Genomic DNA, 18480 nt, shown 5'->3' on the forward strand with positions numbered 1-18480 from the left:
GAAATTGTATCTGCTGCTACACTAAGAATTAGACAAAACTATGTAGTAGCAAACATTTAAAGTCATTTTCTCTAGGGACTTCCCTGGTGGTCCAGTGGTTGACTTTGCCTTCCAATGCAGGGGATGTGGGTTCGATCCCTGTTGGGGAGCTAAGATCCCGCATGCCTCACTGGCCAAAAAACCAAAACATAAAACAGAAGCAATATTGTAACAAATTCAATAAAGACCTTAAAAAAGAAAAAAGGTCCACACAATGTCATTTTCTAGAATGCAGTTTTGGATTCTTCAGCCAGTGACTTACACAGAGGAGGTGCTTAGTGAATGTCGGATTGTTCTGGGACTTCCCTGGTGGCACAGTGGTTAAGAATCCACCTGCCAATGCAGGGTACACAGGTTCAAGCCATGGTCCGGGAAGATCCCACATGCTGCGGAGCAGCTAAGCCCATGTGCCACAACTACTGAAGCCCAGGAGCCTAGAGCCCTTGCTCCACAACAGGAGAAACCACCGCAGTGAGAAGCCCATGTATTGCAACAAAGAGTAGCCCCTGCTCGGTGCAGCTAGAGAAAGCCCGTGCGCAGCAACAGAGGCCCAAGGCAGCCAGAAATAAATAAATAAAATGTTGAATAGTGCTGAGTTCAGATCTTGTATCTGAAACCACATCTGATATCATTACTACATGAGATTGAGAGACTTCCATATGACACCAGCTACTTTAGCAAGACTTTTTAATAAATAGCTCTTATTCTCCTGGGTGATTGTATCATACTGAATGTTTATTCCATGTACTTTGGAAATTACAATTTCTTGTGACTTTAATTTGTTAAATTTGTACAGTTACTGATAAGAAATATGTACTACTTGTAGTAAAAGGATAGGTGATTCCTCTTCAGGAAATTTCATTGTTCAATTGTAGCATGCTGCCCACAGATAAGTACTGTATCCCCTGGCAGTGATAAATAACATATGCTTTTATTTCAGTTTAGAGAAAACACTTCTAAAGCTTTATCTTCTGCCCATGTAAACTCAGTTTTCTTTACATAAGAAAAAAAGACTAGTGTGGAAACACAAGTCCATAGGTAAAATTAGAAATGCTTATTAGTCTAACCTTTTCCCAGGATAGCTATTACAAAAGTAGCAAGTTGCAAAAAGATTTTAGTCCCTTTTACTGTCTAGCCGAGCAGGTGATGCTGCCCAGTATAGTGCTTAGAAATCAAAGGGTCTGCTCCATGCAAAATCAAGCACTTCTGTCGTTCCATACACCTGGAATATCCCATTGCACAACGTTTTCTTTTCATGTTGTTGTTTAGATATTTGTTTTTCATTACACCATGTGTAATGTCCTTGCGGATAGGAACCAAATCTTGCCACCTATGTGTCTCCATTACTTAGTAAACCCTACGCGATGAGCATTTAGTAAATATCCATTGAAAGGTGTTTTAAATTTTTTATTAAAGAAAAAATACTAATTATCCCAAATATTAATTTCTGCCAAGCGCTATTAGCTAGCATGGCATTATTCTTCCCCTTCTTATACCTGGTAGGTTATCAAATAATATTACATTCTGTATTTGCCTATTTTATTTGTTTTGTTGCAGTGTTAACTAAGATAGCTTATAGTTCCAATGATTTCAAGTTTTACTTTGATTTTATTTTGTAACCTTTTTTTTTACTATAATTATTATAATTGATTTATACCTTTAAAATAGTGTTATTCTGGTTACAGATGAATCTAAACCCTCTTATTCTGGAAGTGATATACCAAGGAGTGACAGTAGCATGTGGTCCAAAGTAACTGAGGAAGGAACAGAGCTGTCACAGCAGCTCATGAGAAGTGGCTTTACTGGAAATGAAATAGACCCTGAAAATGAAGAACTTATGCTGAACATTAGCTCTCGACTACAAGCGGCAGTTGAAAAACTCCTAGAAGCCATAAGTGAAACTAGTAGTCAGGTAACCTCCTTACGTTGCTAATATATACTGAGTTGGAAATGAGTTTTCTTTTAAGCCAGGGAACGAGGACTAAATGTTTTCTCTTTACTGTCTCACAGAAATCTAGTTTGGTTCCTCTTTAATAATTGGTTGTCTTTGTGACAACCAATTGCTGATGGAGTCTTTAAATTCTGAAATTCAATGTTTTAATTTTAAGATTTTTCTAGACTCTTACACATTACTTTTTTTGATACCAAAAGAGATTTTAACTTTACCATTGTATGAAATATTCCATTATAATATATATTATTTATTTGAAGGAATGGTATAAGGAATCTCTAAAGCAAACCGTGTGCTCAAGTATGTCATAGCAGTACTATTAAATATAACAGATCAAGCCTACCATTCCTTCCTGTGATTTTTACATTCTTTTCACAAATATGATTAGAATACCTCACTTTACTACCTTGGTAGGAAACTAGAGTGAGGGACGGTTTCTACATTGAAGTATTGTTTTCATAGAACTTTTGAGAGTATATACCATTGTATTTATACCTTAACTTGCAACTTTCTCTGTCTATAAAATTTTTATACCCTGTATAGTAATTGTCTCTTAAGTACTCTATGCAGAATTTTAAAAATTGTTTGCTGTTTTAAAATGAAGTAATTTCACTTATTTTAAAAATACTTAATTTAACTGTAGAATCACAACTCTCATGTTAATCAAATGAGTGCTTTATTGTCCTAAGCTACAGGGCCAGTATTATTAACATTTTTTCACTGGTATCTTTATTCAGAGTATTCTAGATCCCATGTGCATTTTAAACGAAAGTTGAAAGAGTATCTTTGATCTCTTGCTATTTCTGATGTCTGGCCTCCATTGATGCTACTTTTTTTTCTTTAAGAAATTATTCTGTTTCTGCAGTAGCAATGACTATTGGATGCTACTCTCCTTAGTAAACTGAGCCAATTCTGGCATTTTCAACTGTTGCTTTTCAGCACTTTTAATGCTTGAATATGCATCATAATTATTCCTTTTATCCTGTGAAAGTCATACAGCTGATTCTATACTGAATTTCCACATGATCTTGCTTTTTTTTTCTTTTTTGCTTATTTCAGCCACATTGGTATTTAATTTCTGTTTTTATCTTTTATACCATGAAAACAGCTGTTAATACTTTTCCTTTTTTGACCACTATTAAATACTTTGGACCTGGATCTTGAGCTCTGTTAATACTGTTGCTACTACCTGATATTGTAATTTATTGACAGTCTAGTTAATGCAATATATTTGTCATTTGACACGGAAAAAGGGTATACAAATCAGAAGCGATCAGTGGTTGGACTTGTTCCTACAGGCTACTGAAGAGAAACTTTCCCCATAATCCATTAACACTGTCAGCAGACAAGTGCGGGAGATATACCTGAAACAGTCAGTCTTCCAGGCTAAGATTACAGCTTATCAGATCTGCTTCTGTGTCCAGGTAGTGAGGTACAGTAGGAGCCTGATGGTTCTCCATTTGTTAAATACTAAAGCGGCAATATGTTATGTAGATTTTACTGTATTGTTTCACTTTAAATATCACTGAATAGATCACAGAAATTTTGCCCAGAGCAGTAAGTAGTTCTCAAAGTGTGGTCTCTAAAGCAGCAACATAAGCACCACTAAAGACTTGTTCTGAATGTAAATTCTCAGTCTCCACCCCAGACCTACCAAATGATGGGGCCCCAAAACCTGTGTTTTAACAAGTCCTTTAGGTGATACTGATACAGACTAAAGTTTGAGAACCACTGACCTAGAAATTATTATTATAATATTCACATTATTCTAGCGGAATTTTGAAGTGTTCTACTAATATCTGTTATATAAAAGGTTGAAGTAGTTGTTGACACTTGATATAAAAATCATTTTTCTTAGATGAATTATATTTTTGAGGCAGTGGGAATAGGAGCTCTGTAAGATTTTCTTTAAACTTAGTTCAGTTACTACTCTTCCATGGAGAGATGTTTAAAGACATTGACTTCTTCAGAATATTCTCATTAATAACTAAAATTATTTTGAACATGATGAATATTTTTAACAGTCAGATAGATGCAAAATAATGTGTGGTCCTCTTTGTGAAATGACTAGTATTCCATTTTCTTTTTAATGAGTCATTATTTGGTTCTTCTTCATAATGGAATATTTCCCTTTTATCTTGATTCTTTTTCGCTTGTCATAAAAAAAAATCTAAAACAGAACTGACACTGCTATATCTGTTTGCTTGCAGTGAAAGAGAAATTCAGGTAAATAACTCTGCATAGGATACCCTGAGAGTAGAAAAGAGAGCAGTATCTGACAGTTTAGGGAAAGGTAGGAACAAGTAAAGCTTATAGGAGGACTTGATGCTTTGAGATGAGTCACTCATTCATCAAATTTATTGAACACCTGGTATGTAACAATTGCTCTTCTAGATACTGGAGGTACAGCACTGAACAAAATGTACAAAGTCCCTACTCTCACAGAGGTTACAATATAATGGTGGGGACTGATAATAAATAAACATAGTATGCCGGATGGTTGATACCTACTGTGAAGGAAAATAAAATAGGGGAGGTAGAGCATTATGGGGGAAGAGGACATTTTACGTAGGAAAATTAAGGAAGACCTCTCTGATAATGTGATGGTCAAGCATCTACCTTAAGGAAGTATGGGAGACAGCCACATAGGTAAGTTGGGGAAGAATGTTTCAGGCAAAGGAATAGTGAGTACGAGGCCCTGAGGTGGTCATTGAGGTGGTCACGTGCTAGTTCTTTGTGTGGTTGACAAAGAGCCCGGTGTAGCTGGAGCAAGAAGAGTGGGCACAGTGTGGGAGACAAGGTCATAGTGATACCTGGGAACCAGATCACATGGAACTTGGAATTTAATTCTTAAAGAGATGTAGTCATTGGGTACAGTTTTTTAACTTGTCATTTTGAAGTAATTTCAGACTTACAGAAAAGTTGCAAAACTAGCACCGAGAGTTCCCACGTACTCTTCACTCAGCTTTCCCTAATGTTCACATCTTTTGTAACCACACTATAGTTATCAAAACTTAGAAATTAAAAGTGGTACAGTACTATAAACTACAGACTGGATTTTACCAGTTTTCCCACTAATGTCCTTTTTCTGTTCTAGGATCTATTCCAGGATCGCACATTGCATTTAGTTGTCATGTCTTCTTCATCTTCTCCAGACTCTGTTAGTTCCTGAGTCTTTCTTTGCCTTTCATGACCTTGACACTTGAAAAGGACTGGCCAGTTATTTTGTAAAATATCCCTCGGTGTGATTTTGTCTATTTTCTCATGATTACATGAAGCTTATTCATTTTTGACAAGAATACCATTGAAGTTATGTGCCCTTCTCTGTGTGTCAAATCGAAAGGCACATGTCTTATTACAGGTGCTGTTAATCTCGATTACTTGTGGTGTCAGCTGGGTTTCTCCACTGTTTGATACTATGCACATTTCCTGTTTCTCTTTAAACTTCCATCCACTAATCTTAGCATCCATTGGTAGATCTTGCCTGCACAGTTACTACTGTGGTGTTCCAATGGTGATTTTCTATCATCATTCATTCATCATTCCTTCATTTATTGATTGGAATTATTCTGTAAGAGCTGTTTCTTTTTTCTATTATTTATTTACTTATTTTTATTTTTTGCTGCGCACGGGCTTTCTCTTTTTGTGGCAAGTGGGGGCTCCTCTTCGTTGCAGTGTGTGGGCTTCTCATTGCAGTGGCTTCTCTTGTTGCAGAGCACAGGCTCTAGGCACGCAGGCTCTAGAGCGCAGGCTCAGTAGTTGTGGCACACGGGCTTAGTTGCTCTACGACATGTGACATCTTCCCGGACCAGGGATTGAACCCGTGTCCCCTGCGTTGGCAGGCGGAGTCTTAACCACTGCACCACCAGGGAAGTCCCAAGAGCTGTTTCTTCACTCACATTTATTTACTTAACTAATCGAGTTTCATATGAACTCATAGCTATTAATTTTTTTCAGTGGTTTATAATCCAATACTACAGTAGTTTGTTTTGTTCCAGCTTTGTCAGTAAGAACTCTTTCAGGTTGGCACTTGTGCACTTTCAAAGTGCTTACTCTTTTGAGCATTTGCACTATCAGAGACTCCAGGCCCATCTTGTATTTTCCCTGCCCCAGCCCTAGAATCAACTACTTCTCCAAGGAATTCAAGTTCCCTTTATTGGAGAAAGATACTTAGAAACCAAGACCTGGGTGCTATATGTGCTTATTGTTAACTAAGGTGTTATGGTCCTCTCAGCAGACAGTTTGAAAATATATGTAGTATATTAACCCTTGCATATATATTTATTTCTGTATCTATCTGCATATATAATAGAAATATAATTTCATATCGATACCTCCAATCCCCATCCAGTACCACAGCATTCTTTCTCCCCTTTCCCCTTTCCTTTGTAACTTTGTTCTCCAAAGGCGAAAAACCAGGCTCTCACAATCTACATTTGTTTATTCATTTGTTTACCATTTGTTATTGTTATTTGTTTTTGTTTTTTTGTATGTTTATTGTATTTGTTATTGTTACCATATTCATTTGTTAACCATTTATACCCATAAAGTAATTTCATACCCATATATACCCATAAAATAATTTTACAGTTGCTAACCTATATCCCTGTGAAAAACAAATTTACTAACTAGAGTACAGTATTTATGTACAGTAGTTTTGGGTCTTTAGCCGTACAGTATACAATCAAAATACTGTTTTTCAAAGTATCCTAGGTTAACTCTTTTCTCCCCACACCTTTAGTGTGGTTTTGTTATTCACTTTTAATACAATAAGAATTATTTATTATAGTTTTTATTCCATTTTGGGTTCCCCCACACTTTGGTTAATTTTTTAAAAATTTATGTACGGTAAATTTCATTTGTGCGTAGACAGTTCTTTTGGTTGTGACAGATGCATAGAGTTATGTGTCTACCACCACAAACATAATGCAGAACATTTCCATCACCCCAAAATTCCCTGGTGCTGCTCTGTTCTTTTATAGTCAGCCCCTCCTCTACCTCCTGCCCTTGAAAATTACTAGCTGCTTTCTGTCCCTATAGTTTTGTCTTTTCCAGAGTGTCATTAATGAAATCATACATTATGCATTATTTTGGGTCTGGTTTCATTGTCTTAACAAAATACTTACAAGATTCATCTATGTGTGTTAGGTATTTGTTTCTTTTTAGAGCTGAGGAGTATTCCATTGAATGGATGCACCCGTTTGTTTATCCAAAGGACATACAAATTGTTTCCAGCTCCGGGTCATTAGAGATTTTTCAGCAACTGATCTAACTTACATTTACCAAAAGGATCACTTTGACCACCTTGTTAAATATAGACTGGGGGGATGGAGGGGTGCAGGACAGAAGCAAAGAAACCAGTTGGAGAACTTGCCCAGGCTTATAAGTTAGGTGTAAGTTAGAATTTGAATCCAGGCAGTCTGGCTTCAGGGTCCATGCTCTCAACTGCCACTTTTTCTGCCCTTTGAAAATGAAAGGAGTGAATCATTCTGTCAGTTACTGCTGACAGGTCATGTTATAGCCTGAGGAGTAGATTTTAAAATCTGGGAGGTGTGTGTGTGGGGATTGTCATTGGTTACTTTACACGAGCAGTTTCAGTGAAGTAATGTATAATTCAAGAGGAAATGAGAGGGAAAATGAGTCTTTTAAGTAAAGACTTACAAGACAAGTAGAAACTAAGTGGGTGGGTCAAGAAGAAAATTTGTGGCAAATGGCATAGCATGTTGGTGTAAACCAGCATGATGTGTTTGAGGATACTGGATAGTTTTGTGTTATAAACATCCAGGGTGGAATGTGGGGAACAGAGGGTAGAAGGATAGCAGTGGTTAGCACATAGTCCCTTGAGGGCTTAGTTAAGGAGTTTTAACTTTATGCTGAAAAGTATGGGGAGTCATTGAAATATTTTTGGTAGAAAATAATAATATCAAATTTGTGTTTTAGAGAGAATTCCTCTGGCAGCAGTGGGGTGAATATATGGGCAGGAAAATAGTGAGGAGAGATGCTGAATATGCAGAAACAGGAGACTCTTAAAATATTCCAGTGAAAAGGGATAGAAATCAAGTTAGCGCAAGAGGGAAGTGATTTTAAAACTTGTAGAAGTTGAATTTGATAGAAGTTGGTGTGACATTGAATGTAGGGGATAAGGAAGGGGAGAGGAAACCACACGTGAATCCTTGACCAACTAAGTTGTTGGTGTATTTCCCTTACTGAGTTGGGGGATGCAAAAGAAGTGAATAATGAGTTCAGTTTTAGGTAATCTGAGTTTGAAATGCGTAGAGGGAGAAGATATTCCCTAGAGTCTAGAGTTTGGGAAACTAGATTGGAAGTTGTCATCATTTTAAAGATGTTTGAAACCATGGTTTTCGAGAGTGTACAGAGCTAATTTTTTGTCCTGGTAGAGTGCTGAGATTTAAAAGAGAATAAAGGTAGATAAGTCTACAAAAGATACTGAGAGTGAGAGAGGAAAATCAAGAGAATATCAAGAGAATCAATATCAAGTGTCATAAAAGCCAGATGAGGAGTGATTTTCCATAAGTGTCAGATACCATGGAAAGGTAACAGATGCTGAGGATTTAGTGTCCCTTGGATATTTTAGTATAGGTGTCATCAATGACCTTGATGAGAACAGTTTCATGGAGTTGATAGAGGAGAAATTCAAAATTCGGACATTTACAGAAATAGAGTTGAAGAAATAGAGATAGCAATTTCATGATACCTGGCCGTGAAGAAAACAGGAGACCATTAGCTTGAAAGGGGGAGAATGCTTTTTTTTAAGATTCAAGTGTTTATATTGAGTAGCAATGGAAAAGTTGAAGATGCACATCAGAGGCGATGGGCTTTGTGGAGCCAGATCCTTGGGGTAGTTGAGGGTGGAATCTGGAACACAAGTGAAAGGTGTGGCCTTTGGATCAGAGAGACTCTGCCTCCTTTAAGATTGGTGAGAGAAATTATTGCCAGTGATTGTGGACTTTTGTTTGGGGTTGGGGAGGAGTTTCATTGAAAAGGCCCTGTAGTCTAAGTAAATACTGTCAAATAATCAAGGTTCTTTCCCTTTTTTTTTTTTTTTTTTACTGGTTTGGTTTTATATGTTATATAATTTTAGTGGGAAATCATGATTAAGTCTTGTACTTAGTTTTAAGTTTAGGGGCTGCTTTAGGTTGCATAGATGCATCTTGCTTTAATAAAAGAATTAGTAAGCGTTTTCTTTACTAAGTATCAGGGTATCTGCCTTTATAGCCTGGTTTCATAATATCTTTTATGAGTATTTTACTTTATGTATTTGATTTCATAAGTGATTTGCCCAATGGCATGTCCAAATCCATATAATAATGTATTTACTGTGATGGATTTTACTTCTCTTTTGCTGAGACAGGCTGCTATAAATATTGAATATATTCAGGCTTGTATTCAACCTATTGCAGTTTCTTATTGGTTGGGATGGCTTTTGTTGGAATAGGAGTAAAATTGCTGTAAGTCTAGTCTCAAGCCCTTAGAAAGTTAATCTCTTTAACATGATCTTTATTTAGTAGGGTCTTTGTGGTTCTGCAGAGAAGTTTTATCTTTGAGAGTATGGTTTTAGATTCCTTTTCTTTCTTTTTCTTTCTTTTTGGCTGCTTTACGGTGTGCAGGCTTTTCTCGAGTGGGGGGAGGCTACACTTCGTTGTGGTGCGCGGGCTCATTGCAGTGGCTCCTCTTGTTGCGGAGCACGAGCTCTAGGTGCGTGGGCTTCAGTAGTTGTGGTGCACAGCCTCAGTAGTTGTGGCTCGCGGGCTCTAGAGTGCAGGCTCAGTAGTTGTGGCGCATGGGCTTAGTTGCTCTGTGGCATGTGGGATCTTCCTGGACCAGGGCTCGAACCCACGTCCCCTGCGTTGGCAGGCGGATTCTTAACCACTGTGCCACCAGGGAAGTCCCTGTTTCAGATTCTTGATTCTTGGGTCAGGTAGAAATAGGAATCAGACTGTTATGTGGAAGTAGTGTTTTAGCAATTAAAGTTTTCCAGAATCCTGAGTTACTGTTTACAGCCATAGGAGATTATTTACCAAGAGATTCTTTCAGGCGTTAGAAGAAAACAGTGAATGAGGAATTTACTCCCAAAGAAATGATTTTTATTATAGGCAACTCTCATGAATTTATTAATAATCATTTTTTAGAATAATGGAACTTAAGGTACTTTTCTATATTTTCTCCAAAAAGGAGCCTTTTTATGAGGATGAAACAGTAGTACTGTAAGTTAAGATTTTGTTTTCTCATTGTTGTATTTTAAAACATAAACTGTGGGCTTCCATGGTGGCACAGTGGTTAAGAATCTGCCTGCCAACGCAGGGGACACAGGTTCGAGCCCTGGTCCAGGAAGATCCCACATGCCGCAGAGCAACTAAGCCCATGGGCCACAACTACTGAGCCTGTGCTCTGGAGCCCACAAGTCACAACTGCTGAGCCCACATGCCACAGCTACTGAAGCCCGTGTGCCTATAGCCTGTGCTCCACAACAAGAGAAGCCACTGCAATGAGAAGCCCGCGCACCGCAACGAAGAGTAGCCCCCCACTCGCAGCAATGAAAACCCAGCGCAGCCAAAAATAAATAAGTAAAAAGCAAATAAATTTATTTTAAAAAATAAAAATAAAACATAAACCTTAATAAAGTGTTGAAATACATTTGCCATTAGGTGTTGCTACCAGTGTGTGTATTATAAGCATCAGCGCTCTGTCAGGGTATTGTAGCCAGGATTCAGTCTATTAAGTAACTTAAAAAAAAAAAAAATCAAAATACAAAAGAGAGCAACAGAAGTGGTTTACAAGTTGGGGGAAATATTTCTGGGGAAAAGGTTAAATAGCTTGATATTGTACAATTACAGTAAAGCTGAAAACATAACTATACCGCAAATTAATAGCCTTCAAATATACATTAAAATCTTGATTATCTGAAACCAGGGGATAATGAGCTAGTCTGGATAATTAAAAGGGTGTCCTCTTAAAAATTGAAATTATTTTAACTGTTTTTGATTGCAAAGGGTTTTATGTGCTTTCTAAAATTTAAAAAAAATATATAATTTGAATTATTCCAATTCAAAGTAATCTATCTGGACATCAATACATATAATATACCATCAGTTAATACACTGTTTTGGGGAGAGCTATTTGCCCCTATCTTAAATCGTCTTTGCTGCTGTTTTGAGTCTTTTCCTCCTTTAATTTTACTCTGTTTTCTTTGTGGTTAGTTTCTTAACCTTGACTTATATCCCTGGTTATAAGGGGGTACACCTTACTTATAAATTTTTCTTTTACATGAGTAAACACAGGTTTTACATGCTTTCAAAAGTAGGGAAAAAATAGACTATAATTTGAATTATTTTAATTCAGGGTCACCTTTCTGAACATTTAATGTAGTATGCCATCAGTTAATGTACTGTTATGAGGGCTATTTGCCCCATTCTAAGTCATCTTTTTTTTTTTTTAAACAGAGAACAGGAGTATTTATTTATTTTTAAATTTATTTATTTATTTTGGGCTGTGTTGGGTCTTCATTTCTGTGCGAGGGCTTTCTCTAGTTGTGGCAAGCGGGGGCCACTCTTCATCGCGACGTGTGGGCCTCTCACCGTCGCGGCCTCTCGTTGCGGAGCACAGGCTCCAGATGCGCAGGCTCAGTAGTTGTGGCTTACGGGCCTAGTTGCTCCGCGGCATGTGGGATCTTCCCAGGCCAGGGCTCGAACCCGTGTCCCCTGCATTGGCAGGCAGATTCTCAACCACCGCGCCACCAGGGAAGCCCCCCCTAAGTCATCTTAATCTGCGGCTTTTTTGAGTCTTTTCCTCCTAGTTTTCTCTTTTCTTTGTAGTTAGTTCTTGGCTTGACCTAAATGTTTCTATTTATAAAGGGATATGTCTTACTTTCAGGGTTTTGTTTTTGCTTCAAATAAGAGAAATTGAACACCAGGTTATGAAAATAAACTTATTCTCAGAGGGAGCTGGGAAAGAGTATTTTGAGAGGTGTTTGATATGTTGAACATGGGTCCAGCCAGCTCATAAAGTGAACATCTAGGATGTTGATGATTTTGTATCTGCTGAAGCCCCAGTAAAGTCAGATTTAGCTGCACCAGTGGTGGGGTTAGATCTCCATCTTGTGTAGATGTTATGATGGTTTCACAGACTAACTGGAGGCGTCACATAAGAAACCATAATAAACAGAAATTTGTCATTGCCTAGTCCGGAATTCTAGGAAGCAGCTGCCCCTCCGCTACCCCAAACCATATCCCTGTAGATTCTGAGCTTTCCGTAGAAAATCTTATTTTCTCTGCCCTAATTGTTAACTTACTGTGAAGGGTTTGAGTATTGACTCCTCTAAAGATATTTTGTATAGTGAAAGTGGCTATAAAATTGATTTTTGTTGATGTGCTTACTTTAGTGTGGGTTTTTCCATAGTAAATAAAGGTTTTGTGAGTTAAGGATATGTAGTTACTGGGTAGAGAAAAGACACCACAGTGAAAGATTTTTCATTTATTTAAAACAACTTTCACTATTGAGGATTTTTAATATTAAAAAGTATGTTGTTCATCTTTTAAATTCTGAGAAGCTGTTTTATTCACTATTGCCGAGGTTTCTGGAGCTACCAAAAGGCCATTATACACCACTTGTGCTTTTAATTTTTAGTCAGAGTTCATAGGATACCTTAAGTGGTATAATTACCAATTATTATACACAGTGCAGCTTTTAAAAAGAGGGTTTTTTCCTCCTTCAGAATTACTCTGTAACCAATTGAGTGTGGAAATAGTTCATAACCGATGTTATAAACTATGTTTAGTTATGTAAACTATGTTTAGTTTTAATGACTACTCAAAAGAATGAGGAAGTATCAAAAGGAAATACTTAGTTTTCCAGAAATAGTTATGATTATTGGATATAGTTGAAGAACTAATTGGTAATGTGGACTCAAACCTACTTGTTTTCACATTTTTAAATTAAAACGATTTTTTAATGGAATGGAAAAACACTAGCTTATCTTAGAAGCATTATAAACTTATCTAGATATCCTTTTCAGAGCTCTGACGTGGAACTTGGATCCTGTTAGGCAGGCTTTTTTGTGGGTGTATGAATTCAGATTCCACCTGTCAGTGTACCTATAGGTAAAGACATTAAATCACACCCTCTGTTCTGACCTTTCCCCACTGACTAGAATTCTTTGGCTCAGCATGAGAGGCTATTTGAATAGCTCAGTTCAGAAGAGCACTTTGTGAAGCAGCAAGAACAAGGGAAATAATGTTGCAACTACGTTTTTTAAGACTGCTACTATGGAGAATTAAAACTTGACTTTCCCTACCAGGTTCTGCTTGGAAGGCTTTTATTTCCACAGACATATTTTGATGCCGGAGGCAGTTTTATTGCTTAGCTAATTAGATATTTATATTTTTATTCTTCCATTCTTCAACAGTTTAGTAATTATTCTAATTAAAAACGTGTTTGCTTGCTTTTAGTTTTGTTTTTTTTGTTTTTGTTCTGTTTTTTTTAATGGAGATCTAGTTCTTTTTAGGTTTCTGGGTTTTTTCTTTTGTTGTTTAGTTGTATGAATTAATTTTATAATGTTTGATAGTGCTAAGGAGAAATTTTCATACTGCTGTGGTATATCTGGATAAACTAAACAGAACTTTTTTAGTGTAGTGGAATACTGGTACAGCAAGTGAGGAAAATTAGCAGCTACAACTACTAGAATGGATTCTTACAGGACCCATTTGGCAACTGTCAAACTTAGTGGCTCGTGGTTGGAAGAACAAGATGAAGACATTTATGAGGTTGAATCTCGGGTGCCTTTACCACATCCTTTTCCTCTATGTGAACATTTGGATGAAAATAACTCAGTAATTGTTAATACTTCTATTTTTCATTTTATTCATAAAAGAAATGGGCATATATTAAAGCTTATTTCCAAAATTTCCCTGCCTACCCCTCCTTATTCAGTAAGTATAAAAATTTGGTTTTTTATAGTTTTATTTTATGCTTTCAGTTTTTTATACATTTAGTTTAAAACTGTAATGAGAAATGAACTTTAAGTGTCTTTGGTAAGGGTAAATGGAATAGAATCTTGTTTTCTTCTTGTTTGGTGTGTTACTACTCATTCATCCTGTAATGATTAATGTATTGAAGGGCTAAATTTTGTCCACAAGCCCCAACTTGGCTACGTTTTTCATTCCAGAAAGCAGAATGAGATAATATTTCAGTTCTCCCATACCAGGCAAGCTGTTTAAAAAGATCCTGCTTGTCCTTAAGAATCTTACTTCTATATGTTTATGATGCCAATGCTGAGTAAAAATGGAATGATTATATTTGAAGGAATAGGCATTGTCATACCTAAAACAGCTAAGTGAATTGTCATTGAGCCAATTAGGAAATGTTTACAATCATATGGCATATTGCCTGTAGTTCCGGAAAGGAAACCTGGATTCTTATTTCAGTTTTCTTGCTAACTCCCTAAGGAGCTTATTTTTAATATGCCTACTAATCCTATGAGGAAATTCCTTTTTCTGCTTTTTATGTGAAATGTATGTTATAAGCAGTGTTAAGGGTATTTAGCATAGTTAGTATTTCAGGTTCATTTGACACTTAAATGTTGTGAATGATTCACTACAAGTTAGTATGTTATTTGCCACTTTTTGTGACTTTTATGGCTTTATTTATATGTACTAGCTAGTATTTAACAAGACAGATGCTTTCAGAATAGTTTTGTTACCTCCCCTAAAGCTTTTATATTAAAATGACAGATTATTTACTAATGATACATACTTTTAATGTAGTAAGTTTATTAAATTATGTGAAAATATTGAATATGATATTTTTATATATTTCACATTATTCAGTATTAGGTTATAGGTATTATATAAATATTAGGAATAAACTGTACCTTAACTGGATGGAAGAGGTTTTTTAAGTATAATGTATTTAAATAAATATTTGAAGGAATCTCTTATTCCAATAAATGTGGGTGCCATCTTCTATAATAAGTGAAATTTGTTTCCTAGATCTACTCTATTTGAGTCCCAGCTTTTTTGTTTTGCTTTGTAAAACTGAAGTTATTTCTTGTGGTTTCATAGTAATATTTAAATGCATCTTAAAGCAGGTTAAGATCTTGTCGGAAAATAGAATATAGAAGCCGACTTATTTTTCTTATCTAAAGCAAGTGTTTATTTTGTTGTAAGTGCATTGTTGTATTTGTACAGTAAATTTGAAAAAGAAAAAAAAAAACTCATATCCTAATTAGTTAGAGCTATGAACTCTTTTAGAGATTTCATATATTTCAAGCAACCATTTTACAATGTACAGGAAAAAAATTACATATGTACATGTGAAAGCAATTGATTTATTTTTTAAATATAGGCTGTGACTAAGTTCAGGAGCAGGGCTTTTTATAAATTAGTTCATATTTTATGGTCATTTTTTAATTTTAAAAATTAATGTATACTGGTTATCCACATTTAAAGGAAAATAGTCTTTTGCCAATCAAAAGTAAAAATATATATAAAGTTTTATCTCTGTTGAGGTAACAACATATTATTACAGATATTTTAGGAAATATTTTGTGATTAAAATACATGCTTAATTTTCCATTATGAATCTTAAATGTGTATGCATATTATTTTCAAGTAATGGGTTGTGAATGATATTTAAAACATCATATTAAAACAAGAATAATTGCACAATAGATATGTGAGATACTGATTTATCCAACCACAAAATGGTACCACAAAAAGCTTTACTTAGTAACTCTAAAATCTATTTGCTATGGTAAATTTTAAAATGCTATGGTAAATTTTTTTTAAATGTAATGGTTTTAATATTAAATACCAGAAACATTTGTGCTCAGTTTTTCCCTATGTAGTTGTTTTAATAAAAACAGATAAAGCAGGTGCTAGCAGTAAGAAGCCCAGAAAACTAAAGCAGAGATAGTGCTTTTCTGCAATTTCATGCAGCTGATAACAGTGATCACTGTTTTTGAGCGCTTCGGCCTTGAGCCCGTACTTGACTGTCATCTTAAAAATTGTTTAAGAATGTGGTCAGTATATGCCAATAACAGCATTTTAAGGAGGCTGTGTTTATAGATAATGCGTCTATAGTCTAAGGTTTTGAAAATAAACTGAATATTCAGAGTCTTGTAGATGTTTCACAAATGGACAGAAGTATAAAGCTTTTAGTTCAAATATGGGTTAAACTTCATTTTGTTGTGCCACTATGATTTTATTCATTGATGGCATTGCATTAATCATTTATTATTAGTTCCCCAGTGTACAGCAGGAGTCGCAGTCAATAAGTGTTAAATACAGAAAACATAAAGCCTATCATAGAACACGTAGTTACATAAAATTCTTTACCAAATACAAAAAGAACCTGTGTATTATTAATTTTATATGTCTTTTCATATGATAGCATATAGATCTAGTGATGTAAAGTGGTTTATTTTCAAAAGAAGCTTTTTTTTTTTGTTCAATAAAGTTAGAATACATATCTTATGGAAAGTTGTACACAGCTAATCTACTTATCTACTGATTTACCCTACCTACTAGTACTAGCATGCACTAGAAATATTAAATGACTACAATTCAACAGTTATATCTTTATTTTCAGTTAAATTTCTTTTTTTTTTTTTTTAAGCTTTAATAGGGAATGACACTGGTATTCTTAACACTTTGTCTTCCTTCACGTCTACTTTCCCTCTTTGTTTAGCTGGAACATGCGAAAGTTACACAGACAGAATTGATGCGTGAGTCATTTAGACAGAAACAAGAAGTGACAGAGTCCCTTAAGTGCCAAGAAGAACTGCGAGAGCGCCTTCATGAGGAGTGCAGGGCCAGAGAACAGCTGGCTGTGGAGCTCAGTAAGGCTGAGGGTGAGCACCCTGCCATTGGCAACTGAGGGTGGAGAAATTTCAAGTCTAAAAATAAATTGTGGTGCAAGCCAGGTTTGGAAGCCACCAGTCTACTTTTAATTTCAAATGCCCATTGAAAAGTAGTTATAGTTTGTCTTCAGAATTCCTCTAAGCAGGTTTTAAAACTATATATATATTTTTAATTTTAAAAAGTACTTAGTAGAATTATAGAAAGTATTTAAAATTTTAGAAAATGCAGAAATGAACGATAGTGAATTGTTACCATAATCCCACCATAAGACAACTGTTATAATTTAAAGATGAGGAGACTGGAGCAAAGAGGTGCTAATAAATTGTTGTCACCACTAAATCGTGATTCCAGGCTTTAAGCCTGTAAAGCTCCATGCTGTTTATATCTTACCATGCTGTTGTGGGTGTTGGCCTTCTAGAATCACTTAAAATATCAACTTTCTCAAGTATATTTAAAATGTGATTCAGTTCCCAAGCATCTGATTTATATTAAGCTTTCCAGGAATCTATCTATTTATATCCGTTTAATAAAGTGTGTTATACCTACATGATGTGATACATTAGCATAACAGAAAATTCAGAGGAATTTCTTATTTAGACACATATTTAATAAGAAAAGGCTGTATTGAACATACCATAGTTACTGCTATCATCAGCAGCAAATTCATTCAAGACTTAATAGGTTGGAATGATTTAAAATTTGCTAACAGAACACCTTTTATTTATATAAATATAATGGTAAAATTTGAAATAATAATTACATTCCTTGTTAATTTTATTTTGTAGGTGTCATTGATGGCTATGCAGATGAAAAAACGCTTTTTGAAAGGCAAATTCAGGAAAAAATTGATATAATAGATCGTCTTGAGCAGGAGTTGTTATGTGCAGGTAATAGATTACAAGAATTAGAAGCAGAGCAACAGCAGATCCAAGAAGAAAGAGAATTACTGTTGAGGCAGAAGGAAGCTATGAAAGCTGAGGCAGGCCCAGTTGAACAGCGTATGTATTTTTAGACTTTATATGAAACATTCCTGAAAAGTTCAAGATGACTTTTTTCCCCCTTTTCAGTGCCATTATTTATATATTTTATATAGGGATTGAAAAATAATGAGAAAATCTACCTTATTGGTAATTGTCTTATTAGCCAACCATGTGGAATCAAATTTGTTTTCTTTCTCCTTTGGCATATTTTGACAGAAAAAGATAATTCTTCATTTATCCTCAAACTTCTGCCTAAAGAGAAAGCTGCATATAATGAGACAGGATATTTTTTAAACTGTGTAAGATTTAGTTCTTTTTTTTGCAATACGCGGGCCTCTCACTATTGTGGCCTCTCCCTTTGTGGAGCACAGGCTCCGGACGCACAGGCTCAGCGGCCATGGCTCACCGGCCCAACCGCTCCACGGCATGTGGGAGCTTCCCGGACCAAGGCACGAACCCGTGTCCCCTGCATCGGCAGGCGGACTCTCAACCACTGCGCCACCAGAGAAGCCCAGATTTAGTTCTTTTAATTGCAGAAAGGCAGCAAAATGTATACTTGCATTAACTAAATAAGAGCACTGACCTGCACTAGTAGTAAGCAGGTGAGGTGGATTTCAGCCTGCAAGATAATAGA

General features: G+C 35.9%; 1 protein-coding gene across 12 annotated transcripts in view; it reads left to right on the plus strand.

Moving 5' to 3' along the window:
- The window catches only part of AKAP9 (A-kinase anchoring protein 9), a 145559-nt gene that overhangs the window by 88033 nt on the left and 39046 nt on the right, over nt 1-18480 (plus strand). For 11 of the 12 annotated variants that reach the window (XM_033420511.2, XM_033420513.2, XM_033420514.2 and 8 more), the window contains 3 exons: nt 1725-1951; nt 16694-16856; nt 17652-17864. In XM_033420511.2, the coding sequence (XP_033276402.1) occupies nt 1725-1951; nt 16694-16856; nt 17652-17864 (603 nt within the window). The remainder of the gene's footprint in view (nt 1-1724; nt 1952-16693; nt 16857-17651; nt 17865-18480) is intronic. The other variant, XM_033420512.2, reaches the window with a different exon arrangement.

The sequence above is a fragment of the Orcinus orca genome, chromosome 9 (assembly GCF_937001465.1).
Source record: "Orcinus orca chromosome 9, mOrcOrc1.1, whole genome shotgun sequence".
Classification (NCBI taxonomy): domain Eukaryota; kingdom Metazoa; phylum Chordata; class Mammalia; order Artiodactyla; family Delphinidae; genus Orcinus; species Orcinus orca.